Source organism: Hippopotamus amphibius, chromosome 1 (assembly GCF_030028045.1).
Source record: "Hippopotamus amphibius kiboko isolate mHipAmp2 chromosome 1, mHipAmp2.hap2, whole genome shotgun sequence".
NCBI lineage: Eukaryota > Metazoa > Chordata > Mammalia > Artiodactyla > Hippopotamidae > Hippopotamus > Hippopotamus amphibius.
The window spans coordinates 44,232,731-44,254,674 of NC_080186.1; the positions used below are offsets into that span (position 1 = coordinate 44,232,731).

Sequence of the window (21,944 nt, forward strand, 5' to 3'; positions counted from 1 at the left end):
CAGTACTACCATTTTAACCATCTGAAATCTTCCATTTTCATTTATTTAGAATAGGTTGTGGAGATCTCATCCACAGGAACGAACCTTAATGTGAGTGGCATGGCGGATTTAAGAAAATTCACACAAGAGTATAGGAAAGCATGGGGTCAGGGGACTCAAGACCAAGCCAGTCAAGAGTCCCGAGCTCTGATTCCCATAGCATATTTATTGAGGAAAAGCATTCTAGCATTCTAGATTGTAAATCACGATAATGGACATCATGAAGTATATGCTTCAATTAGAGAAAAAGGCAGAACACCTTGTTTTTTATGATTACTAAGAGAGAGAGTTTATCTTTAACTCGGAGCTGGAGCCTGGAGCCATGGGCTATATGACTGCTTTATCTCAGTGGTTTTCCTTGAGACTAGTTCTGCCTTCAGAACTGCCTGCAGCCATGTAGCTGGTCATGTGCTCTCAGGATTGTTACTCCAAGTCAGTGTCCTCTGTGTCCTCTGTGGTTCTCTACAATAGATCTTTCTTTCAACAATGTTTTTAGTTTTCTAAGTATAAGTTTTATACTTTTTTGTTAAATTTATTCCTAAGTATTTTATTTTTTGTGATGCTTTTATAAATGGAATTATTTTCTTAATTTCATTTTGAGTTGTTCTTGGCAAGTGTATAGAAATGTATTTTATTTTTATATATTGATCTTATATCCTGTAATCTTGATGAACTTGTTTATTCTAATAGATTTTAGTGGATCTTTAGGATTTTCTATATGCAAGATCATGTCATCTACAATAGAAATAGTTTTACTTCTTTTTCTTTTTTCAGTCTGGTTGCTTTTTATTTATTTTCTTGCCTAATTGCCATAGCTAGAACTTCTAGTACAATGTTGAATAGAAATGGTGAGAGCAGACATTTCATCTTGTTTCTGACTTTATAAGGGAAGCATTTAGTCTTTCACCATTAAGCATGTTATCTGTGGTAGATGCCTTTTATCAGGTTGAGGATGTTCCCTTCTTTTTTCCACCCTTTAAAAAAAAATTAATACTTGCAAGTGACAAGTTTTTAATATTTATTTATTTATTTATTTATTTTGACTGCGCCAGGTCTTAGTTGCGGTACATGGGATATTAGTTGTGGCTTCTTGGTTGCGGTATACAGGCTTCTTAGTTGTGACATGTGGACTCTTAGTTGTGGCATGCAAACTTCTTAGTTGCGGCATGCATGCGGGATCTAGTTCCCTGACCAGGGATTGAACCCGGGCCCCCTGCATTGGGATTGCAGAGTCTTACCCTCTGGATCACCAGGGAAGTCCCTCTTTTCCACACTTTTAAAAAGTATTTTTATCAGGAAACTGTTTAGGATTTTGTCAAATGCTTTTTCTGTGTCTGTTGAGACGATTGTGTGGTGTTTGTCCTTTATTCTATTGATATGGAGTGTTACGTTAATTGATTTTTAGACATTAAACCAACCTTACATTCCTGGGGTAGATCCCACGTTGTCATGGTATATAATCCTTTTAATGTGTTGTTGATTCAGTTTGCTAGCATTTTGTTGAAGATATTTTCATCTACATTCGTAAGAGATATTGCTGTATAGTTTTCTTGTGATCATCATTGTTTTTAATTTTCTTCACACCAGTGGGTTTACAGTGGTATCTTATTGTGGATTTACTTTGTATTTTTCTAATATTTAATGGTGTTGAGCATCCTTTCATGTTTTTATTTGCCATTGCTATATCTTCTTTGATGAATTAAATGACTGTTCAAACCTTTTGCCCAATTATTAGTTGGTTATTATCTTATTACTGTATTGTAAGAATTCTTTATATATGCCAGATAAATACAAGCTCTTGTTTGATATGTTTTTTAAAAAAAATTTATTTATTTGGCTATGCCAGGTCTTAGTTGCAGCACGCAGAATCTTCAGTTGCGGCATAGGGGATCTTTAGTTTGCGGCGTGCGAGAACTCTTAGTTGCAGCGTGCGAGAACTCTTAGTTGCTGCATGTGGGATCTAGTTCTCTGACCAGGGATCAAACTCGGGCCCCCTGCATTGGGAGCACAGAGTCCTAGCCACCGGACCACCAGGGAAGTCCCTGATATGTTAAGGATTTTTGTGTCTATGTTTGTGTTTGTTTTAAAGTTTATTTACTTTTGATATCAGGATAATGCTGGCCTCATAGAATGGTTGAGAATTGTTCCCTTCTCTTCTGTTTTTTTTTTGTGAAAAGTTTGTTTATATAATTGGTGTTTTTTCCTTAAATGTTTGGTAGCATTCACTAGTGCACATCTAGGTCTGTAGTTTTCTTTATGCAAAGGTTTTAACATTCAGTTTCTTTAGTAAGTATATTACTATTCAGGTTATCTTTTTTTTTTTGAGTGGGCTTTGATAATTTGTACATTTCATCTAAATTGTTGAATTTATTGATAAAAACTTGTTCATATTATTCCTGTAGTATCCCCTTAAAGTAGGATCTTTAGACATGTCCCTTCTCTTCTTCTGATGTTGGTAACCTTGTCTTCTCTCTTTTTTCCATGATCAGTATCATAAAAGATGTTTACCAGTTTTATTGATCTTGTCAGAGGACCAGCCCTTGTTTTCATTGATTTTCTCTTAATTTTTCTCTTTTCTATTTCATTCCACTAATTTCTATCCATTTTATTTCATTCTGCTCATTTTCTATTTATATCTGCTGTGATCCTTAATATTTCAATTCTTCTTACATTGGGTTTAATTTACTCTATTTTTGTAGTTTATTAAGCTGGAAGCTTAGGTTATTGATTTTAAATCTTTTCAGACATAAGCATTTAATGTTATAGATTTCTTTTAAGACACTGCTTAAGCAGCATACCACAAATTTTTTATGTCATGATTTCATTTTCATTTAGGTCAAATTATTTTGTAATTTCCATTGTGATTTCTTCTCTCACCCATACATTGGAAGTGTGTTGCTTAGTGTCCTAGTATTTGGGCGTTTTACAGATATCTTTTTGATTTTGCTATTTGTTTCTACCTTAATTATCTGTGGTTAGAGAATATACTTTGTATGATATACTTTTTAATTTATTGAGATGTTATTTTGGCTCAAGATGTGGTCTGTTTTGGTAAATATTCTTGTGTGCTTGAGAAGAGTATGTACTCTACTGTTGTTGGATGGGTGTTCTATAAATGCTAAGTCAAGTTGGTTGATAATATTGATTGTCTTCTATATACTTACTAGTTTTTCTGTCTACTTGTTCTGTTGAGAGGGAGGTATTGAAATATGCTGCTAAATCTGTGGATTTGTCTATTTTTAAAAAATGTTATCAATTTTTTTGCTCCATGTAGTTTGAAGCTCTCATAATAGATATATGAACATTTAGGATTGTTATGGCGTTGGTAAATTGACATGTCACTTCACCATTGTGAGCTGTTGTGAGTTGTGTTACATCATGAAACTGAAAATCTATTATTAAAGTTTTTATGGATCCCAGCCAGGTGCTCTCTTTGTTAGACCCTTCCTTTTGAAGGATTTTAAGCTACTTTATAAGAATTTATCTCTTGTAGTGTTCATTGATCTTATGTCTACTTTGTCTGATATTAACATAGCCATTCCAGCTTTCTTTTGAGTAGAATTACAATTGTTTATCTTTTTTCATCCTTTTACCTATTTCTGTCATTATGTTTGAATTATGTTTTTTAAGGCAATGTTTAGTTGGGTCATGCTTTTTAACAATATATTAATCCCTGCCTTTTAATTGGACTTTTTGTATCCTTTCCACATAATGTGGTTATTGATATAGTTGGGTTTAAATTAGTGGTTAGCTGAAACTGAGCCTACTGACTTGTACCAGCTTGCAAAATATGATTATGCATATCTCTTCTCATCTTTGCGTTCAGTGACATCATGCTAGTAGATTCAAATTGGCCATGGTGGGAATATTTACCCACAAAAATCGACAAATGCTATCAGTAAGACCTCCCTCACCCTCTATGAACCTATTAAACATTTACTAGGACACCACTGATTTAAATCTGTCATTCTTCTACTTGTTCTTTGTTGTTGTTGCTGTTCAGTATCTTCTTTATTCCTTTTTTCCTCTTTGTCTTTTCTGTTCATTGAGAATTTTTTATAATTTTATCTGGTTTGTTTTATGAGCATATTAACTGTACCTCTGGTGTTTTGCATTTAATGGTTGCTTTAGGGTTTATATTCATCTTTAACTTATTCACAAACTACCTTTAAGTAATGTTATGACTGTTTACTATAGTATTACATGAACCTTACAAAGTATATTTTTGTTTGCCTCTTTTTAGAAGCACATTTTACTTCTATACATGTTATAAAGCCCCACATCAGTTATTAATTTTGCTTTGAATAGTCAATTATTTTTTAAATGAATTCTTCAAGTAAAAAAACCTTACATTTCTCCACAGATTTATCATTTTTAGTGTTCTTTATTCCTTTATTACTGACTGGAAGTTTCCTCTAGGATTATTTCCTTCTGCCTGAAGAATCTCCTTTAACATTTCACGTAGTGCTTGTCTGCTGGTGATGAATTTTCTCAGTTTTGTATGTTCTAAGAAGTATTTACATTATTTTTTTGAAAGATATATTTGCTGAATACAGAATTCTAGTTTAGCTTCACTTTTTTTTTTTTTTTTTTTTTTTGGTGCTTTAAGTATGTTGGTTCACTGTCTTTATGGCTTTCATTGTTTTAGATTTTAAGTCTGCTGTCTGATTCACTTTGTTGTACAGCAGAAACTGGCAGAAGAGTATAAAGCAATTATACTCCAGTAAAGAGCTGAAAAAAAAGTCTGCTGTCATTATTATTTTTTTTGTTCCTCTATACTCAATGTGTATTTTTCTTTGGTTTTTCTTTTCTTTTCTTTTCTTTTCTTTTCTTTTCTTTTCTTTTCTTTTCTTTTCTTTTCTTTCTCTCTCTCTCTCCTTCCTTCCTTCCTCCCTCCCTTCCTTCCTTCCTCCCTCCCTCCCTCCCTCCCTTCCTTCCTTCCTTCCTTCCTTTCTTTCTTTTTCTTTCTTTCTTTCTTTTTTAAGAACTTTTATTGAGATACAGTTAACAGACAATAAACGGCATATATTTAGGGTGTACAATTTGATATCCCAATCTCCCAATTCATTACCCCCAACCCTCCCTGCTTTCCCCACTTGGTGTCCATATGTTTGTTCTCTACACCTGTGTCTCTATTTCTGCCTTGCAAACCGGTTGATTTGTACCATTTTTCTATAGTCCACATATATGTGTTAATATACGATATTTGTTTTTCTCTTTCTGACTCATTTCACTCTTTATGCCAGTCTCTAGGTCCATCCATGTCTCTACAAATGTCCCAGTTTGTCTACTAACTTTGGATCGTGTTTGCTCTTCTTTCTCTAGTTTCTTTAGGTGTAAGGTTAGATTGTTTATTTGGGATTTTTCTTATTTCTTGAGGTAGGATTGGATTGCTATAAACTTGCCTCTTAGAACTGCCTTTGCTGCATTCCATAGGTTTTGGATCATTGTGTTTTCATTGTCATTTGTCTCTAGGTATTTGTTGATTTCCTCTTTGATTTCTTCAGTGATCTCTTGGTTACTTAGTAGCATATTGTTTAGTCTCCATGTGTTTGTGTTTTTTACAGTTTTTTTCCTGTAATTGATTTCTAATCTCCTAGCGTTATGGTCGGAAAAGGCACTTGATACGATTTCAATTTTCTTGAATTTACCAAGGCTTGATTTATGACCCAAAATGTGATCTATCCTGGAGAATGTTCCATGTGCACTGGAGAAGAATGTGTAATCTGCTGTTTTTGGATGTAATGTCCTATAGATATCTGTTAAATCCATCTGATTTATTGTGTCATTTAAAGCTTGTGTTTCCTTATTAATTTTCTGTGTGGATGATCTGTCCATTGGTGTAAGTGGGGTGTTAAAGTCCCCCACTATGATTGTGTTCCTGTCGATTTCCTCTTTCATAGTTGTTAGCATTTGCCTTATGTATTGAGGTGCTCCTGTATTGGGTGCATATATATTTATAATTGTTATCTCCTCTTCTTGGATGGATCCCTTGATCTTTATGTAATGTCCTTTCTTGTCTCTTGTAACATTGTTTAGTCTAAAGTCTATTTTATCTGATATGAGTATTGCTACTCCAGCTTTCTTTTGATTTCCATTTGCATGGAATATCTTTTTCCATCCCCTCACTTTCAGTCTGTATGTGTCCCTAGGTCTGAAGTGGGTCTCTTGTAGACAGCATATATATGGGTCTTGTTTTTGTATCCATTCAGCCAGTCTGTGTCTTTTGGTTGGGGCATTTAGTCCATTTACATTCAAGGTAATTATCGATACGTATGTTCCTATTACCATTTTCTTAATTGTTTTGTTTTTATTTTTGTAGGTCCTTTTCTTCTCCTATGTTTCCTGCTTAGAGAAGTTCCTTTAGCATTTGTTGTAGGGCTGGTTTGGTGGTGCTGAATTCTCTTAGCTGTTGCTTGTCTGTAAAGCTTTTGATGTCTCCATCAAATCTGAATGAGATCCTTGCTGGGTAGAGTATTCTTGGTTGTAGCTTCTTCCCTTTCATCACTTGAAATATATCATGCCACTCCCTTCTGGCTTGCAGAGTTTCTGCTGAGAAATCAGCTGTTAACCTTCTGGGAGTTGCCTTGTATGTGATTTGTCGTTTTTCCCTTGTTGCTTTTAATAACTTTTCTCTGTCTTTAATTTTTGTCAATTTGATTACTATATGTCTTGGCGTGTTTCTCCTTGGGTTTATCCTGCCTGGAACTCTCTGCGCTTCCTGGACTTGGGTAGCTATTTCCTTTCCCATGTGAGGGAAGTTTTCAACTATAATCTCTTCCAGTATTTTCTTGGATCCTTTCTCTCTCTCTTCTCCTTCTGGGACCGCTATAATGTGAATGATGGTGCATTTAACATTGTCCCAGAGGTCTCTTAGGCTGTCTTCAGTTCTTTTCATTCTTTTGTCTTTATTCTTTTCCGTATCAGTGATTATCACCATTCTGTCTTCCAGCTCACGTATTCGCCCTTCTGCCTCATTGAATCTGCTATTGGTTCCTTCTAGTGTATTTTTCATTTCCGTTATTGTGTTGCATATCTCTGTTTGTTTGCTCTTTACTTCTTCTAGGTCTTTGGTAAACTTTTCTGTCTTTGCATCCAGTCTTTTTTCAAAGTCCTGGATCATCTTCACCATCATTATTCTGAATTCTTTTTCTGGAAGGGTGCCTATCTCCTCTTCCTGGAGTTGTTTTTCTGGGGTTTTATCTTGTCCCTTCATCTGGTACAAAGTCCTCTGCTTTTTCATTTTCTCTATCTTTCTGTGGCTGTGGTTTTCAGTTCCACAAGATGAAATACTGCTGATCCTGCTGTCTGCCCTCTTATGGAGGAAGCTATCTAGGAGGCTTGTGCGTGCTTCCTGATGGGAGGGACTGATGGTGGGCAGGGCTGCATGGGCGGAGCTCAGTAAGACATTAATCTGATTTGGTGGGTGGAGCTCAGTAAAACTTTAATCTGCTTGTCTGCCAATGGGTGGAGCTGTGTTCCCACCATGTTGGTGGTTTGGCCTGAGGCCACCTAACACTGGAGCCCACAGGCTCTTTGGTGGGGCTAATGGCAGACTCTGGGAGGGCTGATGCCAATGAGCACTTCCCAGAACCCCTGCTGCCAGTGCCCCCATCTCCTCAGTGAGCCACAGCTGTCCCCCACCTCTGCAGGCAACCCCCCAACACCAGCAGGTAGGTGTGGTTCCATCTCCTATGGGGTCACTGCTCTTCTCCCTGGGTCCTGGTCAGCACACTTTTTTGTGTGCCCTCCAAGAGGGGAGTCTCTGTTTCTCCCAGTCCTTTGGAGGTCCTGCAATCAAATCCCACTGGCTTTCAAAGTCTGATTCTCTGAGGATTCCTCCTCCTCAGGAGTCCTGCTGGACTCCCAGGTTGGGAAGCCTGACATGGGGCTCAGAACCCTCACTTTAGTGGGTGGCCTTCTGCGGTATAAGTGTTCTCCAGTTTGTGAGTCACCCACCCAGCATTTATGGGATTTGATTTTAAGGCAATTACACCCCTCTTACCATCTCATTGTGGCTTCTCATTTGTCTCTAGATGTGGGGTGTCTTTTTTGGTGAGTTCCAGTGTCTTTCTGTCGATGATTGTTCAGCAGTTAGTTGTAATTCCGGTGTTCTTGCAAGAGATAGTGAGCGCATGTCCTCCTACTCTGCCATCTTGATCCTATCCTCTCTTTTCTTTGTTTTTTAAGATTTTTCTTTATCACTGGTTTTGGACAGTTTTATTATGATTGCCTTGGTGTAGTTTTATTGTGTTTTTTGTGCTTGGGGTTTGTTGAGATTCTTAAATACATGAGTCATAGTTTTCATCAGATTTGAAAAAATTTTCATCAATGATGCCTTAAAATATTTTTTCTTGACTTTTGTCTCTCTCCATTTTCTCTTTTTCTGGGACTCCAATTACACATCCTCTAAACTTCTTTATTGTTGTTTCATAATTCACTGATTTTGTTCCTTTTTTCCTAGTTTTTTTCCTCCTCATGTTGTAATTTGCTGCTTCTTAAAGTTTACTGATCTATGCTGCATTGTCTAATCTGCTGTTAATTCCACTGAGTTTACTCTTCATTTCAGACAGTGTATATTTTATCTCTAAAAATTTCATGTGGGTTATTTTTTTATATCTTCCATATTTTTCTTTGTCCTGCTCATGCTTTCTTCTACCTTCTTGAACAAATGGAGTATATTTATAGTAACTGTTTTAGTGTTCTTATCTACTAATTCTATTGTCTGTATCATTTTTATTGACTGATTAATTCACTCTTTACACATTGTAGTTTTCTGTTTCATTGCATGCCTTATAATTTGTAACTGAATGCTAGAAACCGTAAATTTTACTTGGTTCAGTATTGAAGTTTATGTTCCATTATTTATTTAGGGGTTTGTTCTGGAGCAATTGGTTTTTAGAATTGGTTTGACCCTTTGGGATTTGCTTTTAAGCTTAAGCTTTGTTCAGTAGAATCAGAACAGCTTTTATTATTCTGAGGCTAAACTGACCCTGCTACTCACGCAGTAACCTCAGGATTCCATTGATGCCCTGTGTGTTAGGAGATCTTTCCATTGTGGTTTTGGGAATAAGAGCTATTCCTGGCCCTGTGGGAACATTGGGAATTATTCTGCCTGCTCCTTTCCAGTGATTCTTTCCCTGGTCCCGGTAGTTTCCTCATATTCATGTGTTGATTAGACTCATTGAAGACTCAAGAGGAACTCTCTTCAGATATTCAGCGAGCGAGCTCTCTTCTTTCCATTACTCTTCCTTGTGAGTTCTTTCAGAGATTGCCGTACTAACCTTTATATTGTCCATTGTCTGAAAGCAGTTGCTTTGTATATTTTGTCCAGGTTTTCACTTGTTTAAGATAGAAGGGTAAATTTGGTTTCTATAGTCCATCATGACTAGAAGCAGAACTTGTATATCATTGTTTTCATTCACATTCCTTTTTAACTTAAATATGAACATTTCCTTTATTTTTAAAGATGTTTCTTTTAGATTGCTTTTGACAGGAAAAAATTTCCATCTATGGAAATCCAAATGCATAATTATATATTCTTATTTTTGAGTTTTCTGTGTTCAGAGATTCCACAGAACCAATTTATCAGCTCATTTTGTCTTTATCCTTTGGATTGTCAAATTGCATATCCTATCTATCTAATTTTCCTCCTGTAAGCCTATGTTGTTGTTGTTGTTTTTTTTAATTTATTTATTTATTGGCTGCATTGGGTCTTTGTTGCTGCACACGGGCTTTCTTCTAGTTGCAGAGAGCGGGGGCTACTCTTCATTGTGGTGTGTGGGCTTCTCAGTGCAGTGGCTTCTCTTGTTGCGGAGCACAGGCTCTAGGCACTGTGGGCTTCTCAGTGCAGTGGCTTCTCTTGTTGTGGAGCACAGGCTTCGGTAGTTGCAGCACAGGGGCTCAATAGTTGTGGCTCACAGGCTCTAGAGCGCTGCTCAGTAGTTGTGGCGCACGGGCTTAGTTGCTCTGCGGCATGTGGGATCTTCGTGGAGCAGGGCTCGAACCAGTGTCCCCTGCACTGGCAGGCAGATTCTCAACCACCGCGCCACCTAGGACTTCCAAGCCTATTTTTTCTTAATCTTGATTTTTTCGTAGCATTCCTTTTAGAATCCCTTTGTGGACCATTCAACAATTATTTATGGAATATGTACTATGTAGCAGACCATATGCTAGGTATTGAATACACAAACAGGTATATGAAGAAGAGTTCTTGCCCTCACGGTATTCATAGTCTACTAGGTAAACTGACAAGAAACTGTTAGGTTTCCCTTTGTAGAATACTTACAGTAGAAACTGTGTTTTTCTATTCTAGAACCATGAAAACAGAGGTGATTGCACTCTGAGCATCACTTTATCCTAATCCTAATTTACTCTTTTTCTCAACTACCCAAGCCTGCTCCTGCCTTAGGATTTTTGTTCTTACTGTTCCCTCTGCCTAGAATGCTCCTCTTCCAAAGTTATCCAAATGACTTACTCCTACTCCTTCACATCCCTGCTCAAATGTCATTTTATCATGTGACCTCCCTTGACTGTTTTCTACAAAATAGCACTTCCCATCTTTAATCTTTATCCCTTCACTTGAATTTATTCATTATAGCATTACTGTTTATATTTTAATTAATTTTCATCCTCATTACTTTCTGTCCCCTCCTCCCTCAAATGTAAATGGCAGATGAGCAGGGACTTTATCTGTTTTGTTCACTATTTTATCCTCAGCACCTTGAGTAGTTATTTGCACATACAGAATTCTTTATACATGTTTCATCGAAGAATTAATACCTCTTTGGTCACTTGATTATTTTTCCTTCCCATGTTTCCCTGCACAGCATTTTCTGACTGATTTTATTCACTTTGCCCGTTTTTGGCGTACTCCACACTTTGAGTAAGCAAATGTCTTAGTAACATATTACGAGTTAAAAGAGACACCTGTCATGTCAAGTACTTATTAAAGTTTGTTTTTTCCCTCTCTTAGCCTTCAAATAGGACCAATCCAGTTGATAAACATCTTGAAGTCCTGATCAATAAGTATGGATTGTCTAAACACCCTGTGGCTTCTCAAATGTTTGGGCGTGCTGGAAAAGAGCACATGGAAAAATATGGTATGTTAAAAAACTGTAAGGCTTATGTGTAGTTATATACATGTATAAGAAACAATAGGTATTTATTAAGAAACTGTGGAGGGTGCCAGGATACATAAAATATGAAATGGTTTTTCAGTTAAGTTGAAGAAACAGTCTGTGTAGAATTTAGTTGTAGCAAAGTATTTTTGTACATAGGACATCATATGGGAAGTACCTGGAATGCTCCGAAATAAGACATTGAAATAGGAAAAATAACATAAATCTTGTCTCCTTTAATCATGGACTATAAATTGAGGCTCATCAATTCTGAATATGGTAATGAGATTTAAAGCTTGCTCTTGGTAGTAGATTTATATAGCCAAATTTTATTCTCAGTACCTGAATCCATCAGGAGTCCATCATCACCTGTCAATCCATAGTGTTTTATGAGATTTAAACTTCATAGTTGATTTTTATTTTGTAGGTAAACCTCCTGGCTTTTTGACTGATAATCAGTGATTGACCTGCCTTAGCCAGTCAGTTAAAGCATGGGATAGTGCAGATAGAGTTTTTGTTTTCGTTTTTTGTAATGTGATCCTGAACCACTGCCTTGTTGTATACTGTGATAAAGAAAATAGTTGTGCTTGAAAGTTCGGCATTCCTATTCTTTGCAGGGAAAATATCCCAGGTTTGATAGCCAAGATCAAGTAATCAGAAAGGAAAGAAATCTTCAAGGAAGAATGGTAGGATGGTATAGAGGAGCACTGCCAGTTTGTAGCCATGGAAATTTTCTTTCTTGTAGCTATTTCTTACCATTTTAAATTCAGTCCATTCCAATCTGGCTTCCCTCATTTCTCAAGGCTACCACTGATCACCACATTGCTGTATCAAGTAAATACTTTTCAATCCTATTTTCATAAACCTCAGCACCATTAGTCCCTTTTGATCACTTCTTTCTTGAAACATTCTCTTCCCTTGGCCTCTGTGACATGTCATTCTTCTGCTTTTCCTTATCTCTTTGGCTATTCCTTGTCCATTTCCTTTTCAGTTAAATAATTCATTTAAAATATTGAGCTATTATTATATTGTAGGCACTGTTCTAGGCACTGGAATATAGCGGTATATCAGTTAGCTATTGCTGTGTAATAAACCACACCAAAAATCAGCAATTTTTAAAATAAATTTTTTATTTTATTTTAATTATTAAAATAATTAATTAATTTATTTATTTATTTTATTGGCTGTGTTGGGTCTTTTTTTGCTGTGCGTGGGCTTTCTTTAGTTGCGGTGAGTGGGCGCTACTCTTTGTTGTGGTGCGCAGGCTCCTCATTGCCATGGCTTCTCTTGTTGCAGAGCATGGGCTCTAGGCACATGGGCTTCAGTAGCTGCAGCGCATGGGCTCAATAGTTGTGGCTCATGGGCTCTAAAGCACAGGCTCAATAGTTGTGGCTCATGGGCTTAGTTTCTCCGCAGCATGTGGGATCTTCCTGGAGCAGGGATCGAACCCGTGTCCCCTGCATTGGCAGGCAGATTCTTAACCACTGTGCCACCTAGGAAGCCCCCCTCAGTGATTTTTAAATGATTATTTATTATTAAAGTTTACAAGTTTGTAGATTAACTGGGAAATCAACGTGTATAAGTCATGCTCAGCTCTTTTAGTCTGAGTTGATCATATGACTGTAGATTGGTTGGAGGCTCTGTTTTAGTCCTATCTGGCTGGATCATATGTCCCTCATCCTCCTCTTGGGACCAGAGGGCCAGCTCTGGCATGTCCTTTTCATGGTCACAGCAGAAGCACAAGAGAGTAATCTGCAACATGCAAGGCCTTTTGAGACTTGACCAAAGCAAGTCACATGGCAAACTTGGAATCAAGGGATAGGGAAATATACTCTACTTTTTTGTGGTAGGAACTGCAAAGTCAGACGGTAAGGGATATTTAGGAGGGAAAAAGAATTAGGGACATCAATGCATTCATTCACAAGCAACAAATAAGTAGATGAGATGCGAGGTTTTTGCTTAAATTTCTGGTAGGGGAGAGACAATAGTATTAGAAAAAAATGAGGATAATTTCAAATAATTATTAGTCCAGTGAAGAAAATAAAACAAGGTAATGTACTTGTGGAGTGAGGGAGGCAAACTTAGAATAGTCAATGATGTACTCTTTACTTGTATATCCAGTTGGCATCTTTGCATCTCTGCTTGTATATGTAACAGTTGTCTCAAATTTCACATGTTCAAATGCAAACTCAATTCTGTTCCCCCATCATTTTAAACTTGCTCCTCCTCTACTTTTCCTCATCTCAGTAGGTGGCATTTCCACCCATTCAGATGTCCAAAGCAAAAACATGAGTCATCTTTAACACGTCTCCCTGCTCTTCCCCTACTCCATTCCCTCACCATGTCCTATCAGTTCTACCTTCAAACTGCAAGTTATGTTTTTTTTCCCAGTTTCTTTTATTACCGCAGCTCTTATCCCAGACCATAATTTTTCAAACTGTGATCTGTAACCTGCTAGGTTATTAGAGAATCAAGGTAGTGATTAAACACAGCATTTTTAAAAAATATGAAATTTGTTGTTGTATATTATAACTCAAGTCAGAGAAGTGCACAAAACATGAATATTACAGCTTACTGAATTCTCACAAAGCTCATGACTGTGACCTAAATTACCTCCCAGGTCAAAAACAGAATGCTAACCCCTAAAAATCCTCTCTGTAGATCATTTTTATCTTAAGAACTTTGTGGGTCTCCTGTGAATCTTGTTTGCTCACTCCATTAGTCAACAAGCTACACCCGCAGATCTCTTTGGGATAATAAGCCCTTTTCTGCCTTGGGTCCTTTCTGAGATGGCTGAGGAGCAACATTCTTAAGGTTTCTAGCAGCCCTTTGATTGAGAGGATTTGTGAGACACAGCTTTTTTCTCTTTAGAGGGCTTTTTTGTGTCCGAACAATGTTCTAAGCCCTCACCTTTGATCTTTCTGAGATCTTAACAAAAGATTTGTCACAACCTGGGCTTCATTTTTGGACCATGTTTTCCTGGCAATGCCCTGGATTTGATCTTTGCTCAAAAACTGTGTCTTAATTTTACCATCTTTTACCACTTTGAGTGGCTGAGCATTTTCAAAACTATCAAGTCCTGAGTCCTTTTTGTTTAATAGTCCTTTCAGCAGTATAGCATTATAGAATTTTACTATAAGCAGCGAGAAGAAATCATGTGGTAGTTTCAATATTTTGCTTATTAACTAGTTTCTACAGAACCATAGGTAATAGTATTACTGTAATTTCTGCTTCTATTGTAACAGGGATCCCCTTTCCTCCAGTTTTCAGCAAGATTTTGTCCTTTTGTAAACTCTCACCTGCAGCATCCTCAAAGGACCTTGAGGCTACTACTAATGGTTTCTTCAAGGCACTTTAAGCTTTTGCTAGCAGTTGTTCCAAACTTTGAAACTAGAATGGTTCCAAAGCCATTTGCATATTTTACATTTTTGTTCAGTGTAACTCCATTTCCTCTATATTAGTCTGCTTGGGCTGACATAGCAAATACTATAGACCAGGTGGCTCAAACAACAGAAAATTTATTTCTCATAGTTGTAGAGGCTAGGAAGTCTAAAATCAAGATGCAAGATAGGTTTTATACTGAGGCCTTTTCTCTTGGGGGGTAGGTGGCTGCCATCTCACACTGTGTATTCACATGACCTCTTCTTTTGTGTGGGTTCAGAGAGAGGGAGGGAGAGAGAAACATCTTTGTCTTCTTTTTATAAGGATTCTTATAAGGGCACTAATCCTATCAGGAGGGACTCAACCTCGTGACCTCATCTACCATAATTACCTCCCAAAAGACCTACCTCCAAATACCATCACACTGGGGGTTAGGTCTTCAACAAATGAATTTTGATGGGGCACAATTCAGTCCATAGCATTCAGGTACCAAAATATATATCAATATTATCTATTACTTTGTTACAGTGAGACTCTCTTTTTAAAAATCATTTCCTGTTTTAATTCTTGTTGTCTAGTCTTCCTAAGTGTAAGCTCACTGGCCTTTCAGTGTGTTCAGTAAGCCAAACTTATTCTCTGTGCCACAATCCCATATTTTCTTTGGCTACAGTGCTCTTTATTCTTTTAAGGTCAAGTCTTTCAATGCTTTAGGTCTTAAAAAAATCCTATATCTCCAACACTTTACAAAAGTTATTTCTGCTTGGATGTCTAATAGGCCTTTCAAACTTAACAGGTCTAGAACTGAAGTCCTAATTCTTTCCTTGAACTTCCACCTTCTCCATCTGTCCCTCCTGAAGTTTTTCCTATCCAGTAAATGATAACTCCATCCTTTTAGGATCTTTGGCCAAAACCCTTAGAGCCATTCTCGGTTTTTTCTCATACTCGACACTCAGTATATCAGCAAACCTTTTTACTCACTTCTCAAAATATCCAGAAATATGAGAAAGAGAAACGTTTATCCACATTTTCCCCACTCCTACTGTAGTGCAAGCTATCATAATTTCTCACGTAGTGTATAGGAGTCTCCTAAATGGTTTTTCTGCTTCTGCTTGTATATCTGTACAGTCAATTCTTTATGTCCAGAGCAATGCTTTTAAAATATAAATGAGATCATTTCACTCCTCTGCTTCAAACTCTGTTGTGTTCTTACCACACTCAGGTTGAAACCTATAGGTCTTATTATGGCCTACAAGCTTGTATATGATCTGACCCTACACCCTCATTAGCTCTCTGACCTCATCTTTTACTATTTTTTCTTTCACCACTCTGCTCCAGCCACACTATCCTTTTGGTTCCTCAAACACAGTAAGCACATATGAAGCAGGGCCTTAGCCTTGCTATTTCAACTTCTGGAATACTCTACCCTAAGATATCATCAGTGCTAGCTTTCTTACTTCCATATGTCTTTGCTTAAATGCCGTCTTCTGGTTTCTTTCATCACCCTCCTTCCCAGAACACCCTATCCTCTGTCTCCTGCTTTATCATTTTATATAGCACTTGTAAAAATCTGGCATATGTATTCTTTCTCATTTATTTATTTCTATTTATTGAATCTAAGTCCACAAGGACACTGATTTTTGTTTGTTTTATTCCCTGCTTATTGACTTACCTAGAAAAGTGCCCGGAACAAAGCAGGTATTTGATAATTAACTAATCTTGAAAGAAGGACCCTCCTTGATCATTCAAATGGAAGTGGATCCCTCCTGTTACTCTTTTTCATAGATAGCTCCCTAGTGCTTTCCTTCATAGCACTTAGCACTATTTACATTCATATATTTATTGTGTGTGGTTTTACTTGGTTAATTTTTGTCTTCCTTATTTCTCTTGTAAACTCCATGAAAGTAGGAGCCATGTCTGTTTTGTTTACCTTCAATACATCCAGCCTAGCACAGAGCTTGGTATGTAATCTGGCCAGAAGAAAGTTTTTTCCCCTTTTTCTACAGTCCTTAGCATATTTAAATATTCAATAAATATTTGTTGAATGAATGAATGAATGAATTTCCATACCCATATTATCTCATTCAATTTTCACAACAATCCATTATGGGAGGTGTTATTACTATGAAATATGATTCTGGCTTCAAGATCTCAGATATATGTATATATTTATTTATTTATATAGTTAATTATGTTGAGAAAGTATTCATCAATTTTTATTTTCTTGAATTTCTTTTTCTTTCAGGAATGGCTGTTGAATTTTGTCAAAGGCTTTTCTGGCATCTGTGGATTGCATTATGTCCCCCACTTTGATATAATAATAGAATATTTTATTAATGGATTCCTGATGTTGAATCAACTTTGCCTATCTGGGATGAATGACACTTGGTTATGATGTATTGATTTTTTTATGGTGGAGTTAAATTCTGTCACTATTCTATTTAGTACTTTGAAATCAATATTCGTAAGTGATATTGGTTTATACTTTTCTTTTTATGTCTTTATCAAGTTTAGGTGTTAATTTTATACTGACTTTATAAAGGAAATCGGAAGCGTTTCTCCATCTTTGATGCTTTGGAACAATTTATGAAGCATTGGGACTGCTTGACCTTTGTAGGTTTAATATACTACCCTGTGAAATCATCTGAGCCTGGTTTTTTGGTGTGTGTGATTTTTTGTTTGTTTGTTTGTTTTTTGATAGTTGTTTGGTAATTATCTATTTCTTTATGTTTAAACATTCCATCTCCAGTGGGGTCAATTTTGGGAGGCTGTATTTCTCTGGGAAATTATCCGTTTCATTTTGAGTTTCAGATCTATTTGTATAGAAGTCTGAAAAATAGTCTTTTACAATTTTAAAGTTTCTCCTTCAATGGTATTTCTCTCTTGCTATTTCTTATTTTTGTGTATATATGCTTTCTCCTTTTTCCCCCATTAAATTAGGGAAGCAGTTTGTCTCTTTTGTTAAATGTTTCAAAACAATAGGATTTTGATTGATTAATTATGTCCACTCTTTTAAATTCTTTATCCCATTATTTTCCGCCTTTATCTTCCTTGTGCTTTCTATTGGTTTACTTTGTTGTTGTTTTTCTAGTTTTTTGAATTGGGAATTTAATTCATTTTTTAACGTTTTAGTAAATAACCGCTTTATTGAGATGAAACTGACATACCATAAAAATTCATTTTTTTAAAGTGTACAATTCAGTGGTTTTTAATATATTCGCAGAATTGTACAATCATCACCACTATCTAATTTCAGAACATTTTCATCATCCCCAAAGGAAACCCCATACCCATTAGCAGTCCTTTCCTGTGAGGCACCTGGCAATCACTCATCTACTTTCTGTCTTTATGTGTTTGCTTATTATGAACATTTTATTTAAATGGACCATACAGTATGTGGCTCTTTGTGACTGGCTTCTTTCACTCAGCATAGGAAACATTTACAGTTCATTCGTGTTGTAGCGTGGATCAAGACTTCATTCTCTTTAATTGATGAATATGTTCCATTTTAATCATTCTTAGTGTTTAGCGCTTTGTCCTTGTTACCGCTTTAAATATATCGCATTGGTTCTGATATGTAGTGTTTTAATTTTCATTATCATTTTTTTCAGAAGCTTTGCAGTCATTTATGTTTCCTCTTTTTGCCCAAGAGTTGTTTTATGGAAATAGTTAAAAAATTTCCAGGTAGACGTAAATTTTACATTTTATTAATAATTGCTAGTTTTATTACATTGTAATTTGAGAGTGTTGTTTTATATTTGGAGGGATTCGTAGTTCTGTGATGTCCTTTCATGTCAGTGTGGTAAAGTCTTATTTCTGTAGTGGATTTTTTGAAAGATGGATTGTGTGTCCTCTAATTTTTTGTTTCTCTCCGTCCTTTTTTTTTTTTTTTTTTTTGCTTTTTTGTCTTGTAGGACCCTCAAAGTTTCCCTGTTTGCTCCTTTTCTCTTTCACCATCCAGTTGCCAAAGGGACCTTCCCTGCTTTCTTTCTCTTCCCTTCTTTTCTTCTCCTAGAAGCTATACCTTTCAGAGATTCCCACGTGAATCTCCTGTACTTTTCTAACCCTTCCCCATAGTCATGTTTTGATCTACAGGAATATTTTTTCAGTATTTGCACTCTTGAGGGGAGTCTTTCTTTTCCTGGTGGTAGTTTCAGAGCAATTGCAGGCCTACCACTAGCTCCCCTCTTCTCTCCTCTGCAGTGTTTTTCAGACTGCCCTTCTTCCCTAGGAGGCTTACTGTGGAAGTGTGAACGATTGCTGACAGGGATTTGGTCACTTTTTCCCTTTCCCTTTTTTTTCACTTAATTTGAAGTTTTGTGTTTTCTTTTGTCTAGTTATGCTCAGGGTATGGTTTTGTGCAGTTTTATTTGTTCTTGTTATTCTATATTGTTTTGGAGGATATGGAGAGAGATTTAGGCAGCTTCCATTGCCCTCAGCTAGCTGGAAATCCTGTGTTTGGTGTGTTTTCAACCTTTTCTCAAGTTTTACGTTACTCAGAGTAGTTGGACATTTTTTTCTAGTCTAAAGTTTGAAGTATAAATGTGCAATATTTTAGTTGAATCTAATAGATTTCTAATGAATTGTAGAATTTCATGGAATTTTAAGTTGTTTGAAATTGCTGTTTGTGAATGTGTTCTAGAAATGAGTATGTAAGAATGTTCGTAGTAGTTTACCTTCTGCTATAGGATTTCAGGAGATTTTTGTGGCTTCAAGGTTTGATTCAAAGAGATTGAGATCTTTTTGTACCGCTCATATTCTTAGAACAGCCAAAAATCTGAATTGGCAGTTGAGAATCAGTAGTGAGCAAGACCTTCATCAGTGTCCAGGCTTAATAAATACATGGTAAGTGATTGGCAGAATATTTTTCAAAGGGTTGCTATCTTCTGTAGATTAACTGGATCCCATAGTAAGGAAACAAGAAGAAAAGACATCAGTCCCTAATGAATATCTAGTTTAGCTGCCCTTCTTCCTACAAATCCGTTTGTGAATTGCTTGTAAACCATCTAATAGATGACAGTAAAGCACTTGTACTTCCTGTGACAAGAAGCTTGCCACAGAGGCTACTCATTCCATTTTTTTGGTGATTCCAGTTGTTATAGTGCTTTTTCATGTTGAACTCAAATCTCTCTCCCTATAGTTTCTGTCTTCTGAGACTCCTAGAACAAGCCTCTTTCACCTTACAGCCCTTCGAATATCTGAAGCCAGCTTGCCTTTATTCCCTTTAACTGTTTCTCATTAGACTTGTTTTATGACCCGTCATCACCAGGCTAATTACTGTACCGTGATCGCATGTAAGCTTTTCTGATAATCATATCACGTTGTTGAATCATATTGAGCTTATAGTTGAACAGAACCTCAGGGCTTGTCTCATGGCTCCTTTTCTTAGGTAGTTTTGGGTGGTCAAGAATAGAACTGGGCATTTAATTAGTTACGTTCGGATCCATCTCATTGATAAACCTAATGGAAGTCTATTTGGATCCAACATTATAGCAGTATCTCTCAGCTTCAGATTTGGTGAGCATACGCTTTAATTTTCTAATCCAATTTTTGGTAGAAGTATTAATCAGAACATGGCTGAAGTTGGAAGTCAGCAGTAGAGACTTCACTCTAGGTTAATACGTTGATCAGTGCCTGTCATTGATCAGTGCCTATGTGTTCTGTTGGTACTTAAGATGCTCCATGATGTGGGTCAGTTAAGTTGGAAGATGCTTCATACTTTAACCCTCTTTTGGACAATCATAATACACATGCGGTGGTAAAAGAAAGGCTCTTAATGTTTTGCTATAAAGAAATTTGTTTAACTTTGTTTAACCCAGTGTTAGGTAAACTTGACAGAAGAACCCTCATATATGTAGTCATACCAAAACCCCCCTGAAAAAACAAAAGGAAAAAAACCCCCACACTACAGTATTTCCTTATCTTGGCCCAAAAGATGGCCTTAAAAATTTCGCCCATTGTCTTGCTGATACTAGATACTATGTTTCATTTGATCTACTAGCCAGTACAATAAAAAAGATATTAATTTGATGTGGCTTGTTCTTCCTGAACCCATGCTGACTGCCTCTGGATCACTCACTACTCTTATTGATATGAGATTGACAGTTTGGTCTCTACTTTTTTCCATTTTTATTAGAATTGAGAGAAGGTTTGCCCAGCTACATGTGTGTCATTTCTGCTCTGCATATCACCCTCCTTGTCAGAGAAGATAGAGATAAAACAGAAATGTGGACTCCCCACTTTCTTATGCTGTCTATTAACATAATAGTATCAGCTCCAGTCAGTGGACTTTTTCCTTTCTTGGTCTTTCTAGTTCCAAAGAAGGATTCAAAACCTATTTTATTCTGTTTTGTCTTCCTAAAAACAGAAAACGAAATTTTTGCAAATTTTACTTCATTAATGTGCTTGCTTTTATTTTCCGACACTACTCTTTAAACTTTTTGTTAAAGAATTTAAAAAGCATACACTTTTCTCATTAGACTGTAACTCTTATAAAGACCCTTCTGCCTTATCATAAGGAAGAAGAAGTTCAGGCTCTGGAAGGTGTGAATTGTAAAATTCACTTCGTCCAGGGGCGTTGGGATGTTTTGGCAGACTTCTTGAAGAATTGCTGGCAGTGCTTTCCTGCCTTATAAGCACTGTGGTCCTAGGCTATATTTTCTGGTTTTTGAAATTAGATGCTAGTTGTACTAGGTAGAATAGGCCAGTTTGAACTATTTTCATATTATATGCTAATTTGTTGGTTCAATTTATTAAATATACCCAAGTTTAATTATAAAGAAATGGTTTATATGTGGGATCCGTGTTGAAGTTTTTAATACTGATATCTATGCATGGGAAAATTTGGAAATATTTAGGAGGATACAGAGCACCACTGCAACATTTGTTAATAAGCAGCAGGAAAGCGTTAACCCACTAATAGAAGTTTGGTTTCCCCACAGGAACAAAACTTGAACACTTTGCAAAAATTGGATGGAAAAATCATAAACACTCAGTTAATAACCCGTAAGTATTTCAGAGATGTGAAATAGTGAGAAACTGGGTTATCCTGCTATGTAATATGCAACTTTATACTTGAAAAGCAGGTGCAAGACCTCAAAGATGTTAAGTAGAAAGTTTTTTTTCTTATGAAAGGTTTGTGCCCAAGTAGACTTTTGGCTACTTTTCAGTTTAGGTTTTGGTCTATTTATATTTAGAATGCCATTTAATCTTAGTGGCTCTTTTAAGAAAGAATGTGAACGGCTGGTGTTAAAAGATGTAATTGGTCATAGGTTGTCAGCCTAGTAAATGAAATTTATTATAAAAATTTTAATTGGAAATAACCAGGCCCATGCTAGAACCCTAGGACAAAAATTAGACAAAATTTTTATTATACAACATGATATTTTGGAGTTAGGAATTTTTAAA

At 36.4% G+C, this 21,944-nt stretch overlaps 1 protein-coding gene across 1 annotated transcript in view; it reads left to right on the top strand.

The window, feature by feature from the left end:
• Positions 1-21,944, top strand: part of SCP2 (sterol carrier protein 2) — a 121,662-nt gene that overhangs the window by 25,645 nt on the left and 74,073 nt on the right. Inside the window, exons 6-7 of the mRNA XM_057711073.1 lie at positions 11,015-11,141; positions 21,479-21,542. Coding sequence (XP_057567056.1) covers positions 11,015-11,141; positions 21,479-21,542 — 191 coding nt within the window. The remainder of the gene's footprint in view (positions 1-11,014; positions 11,142-21,478; positions 21,543-21,944) is intronic.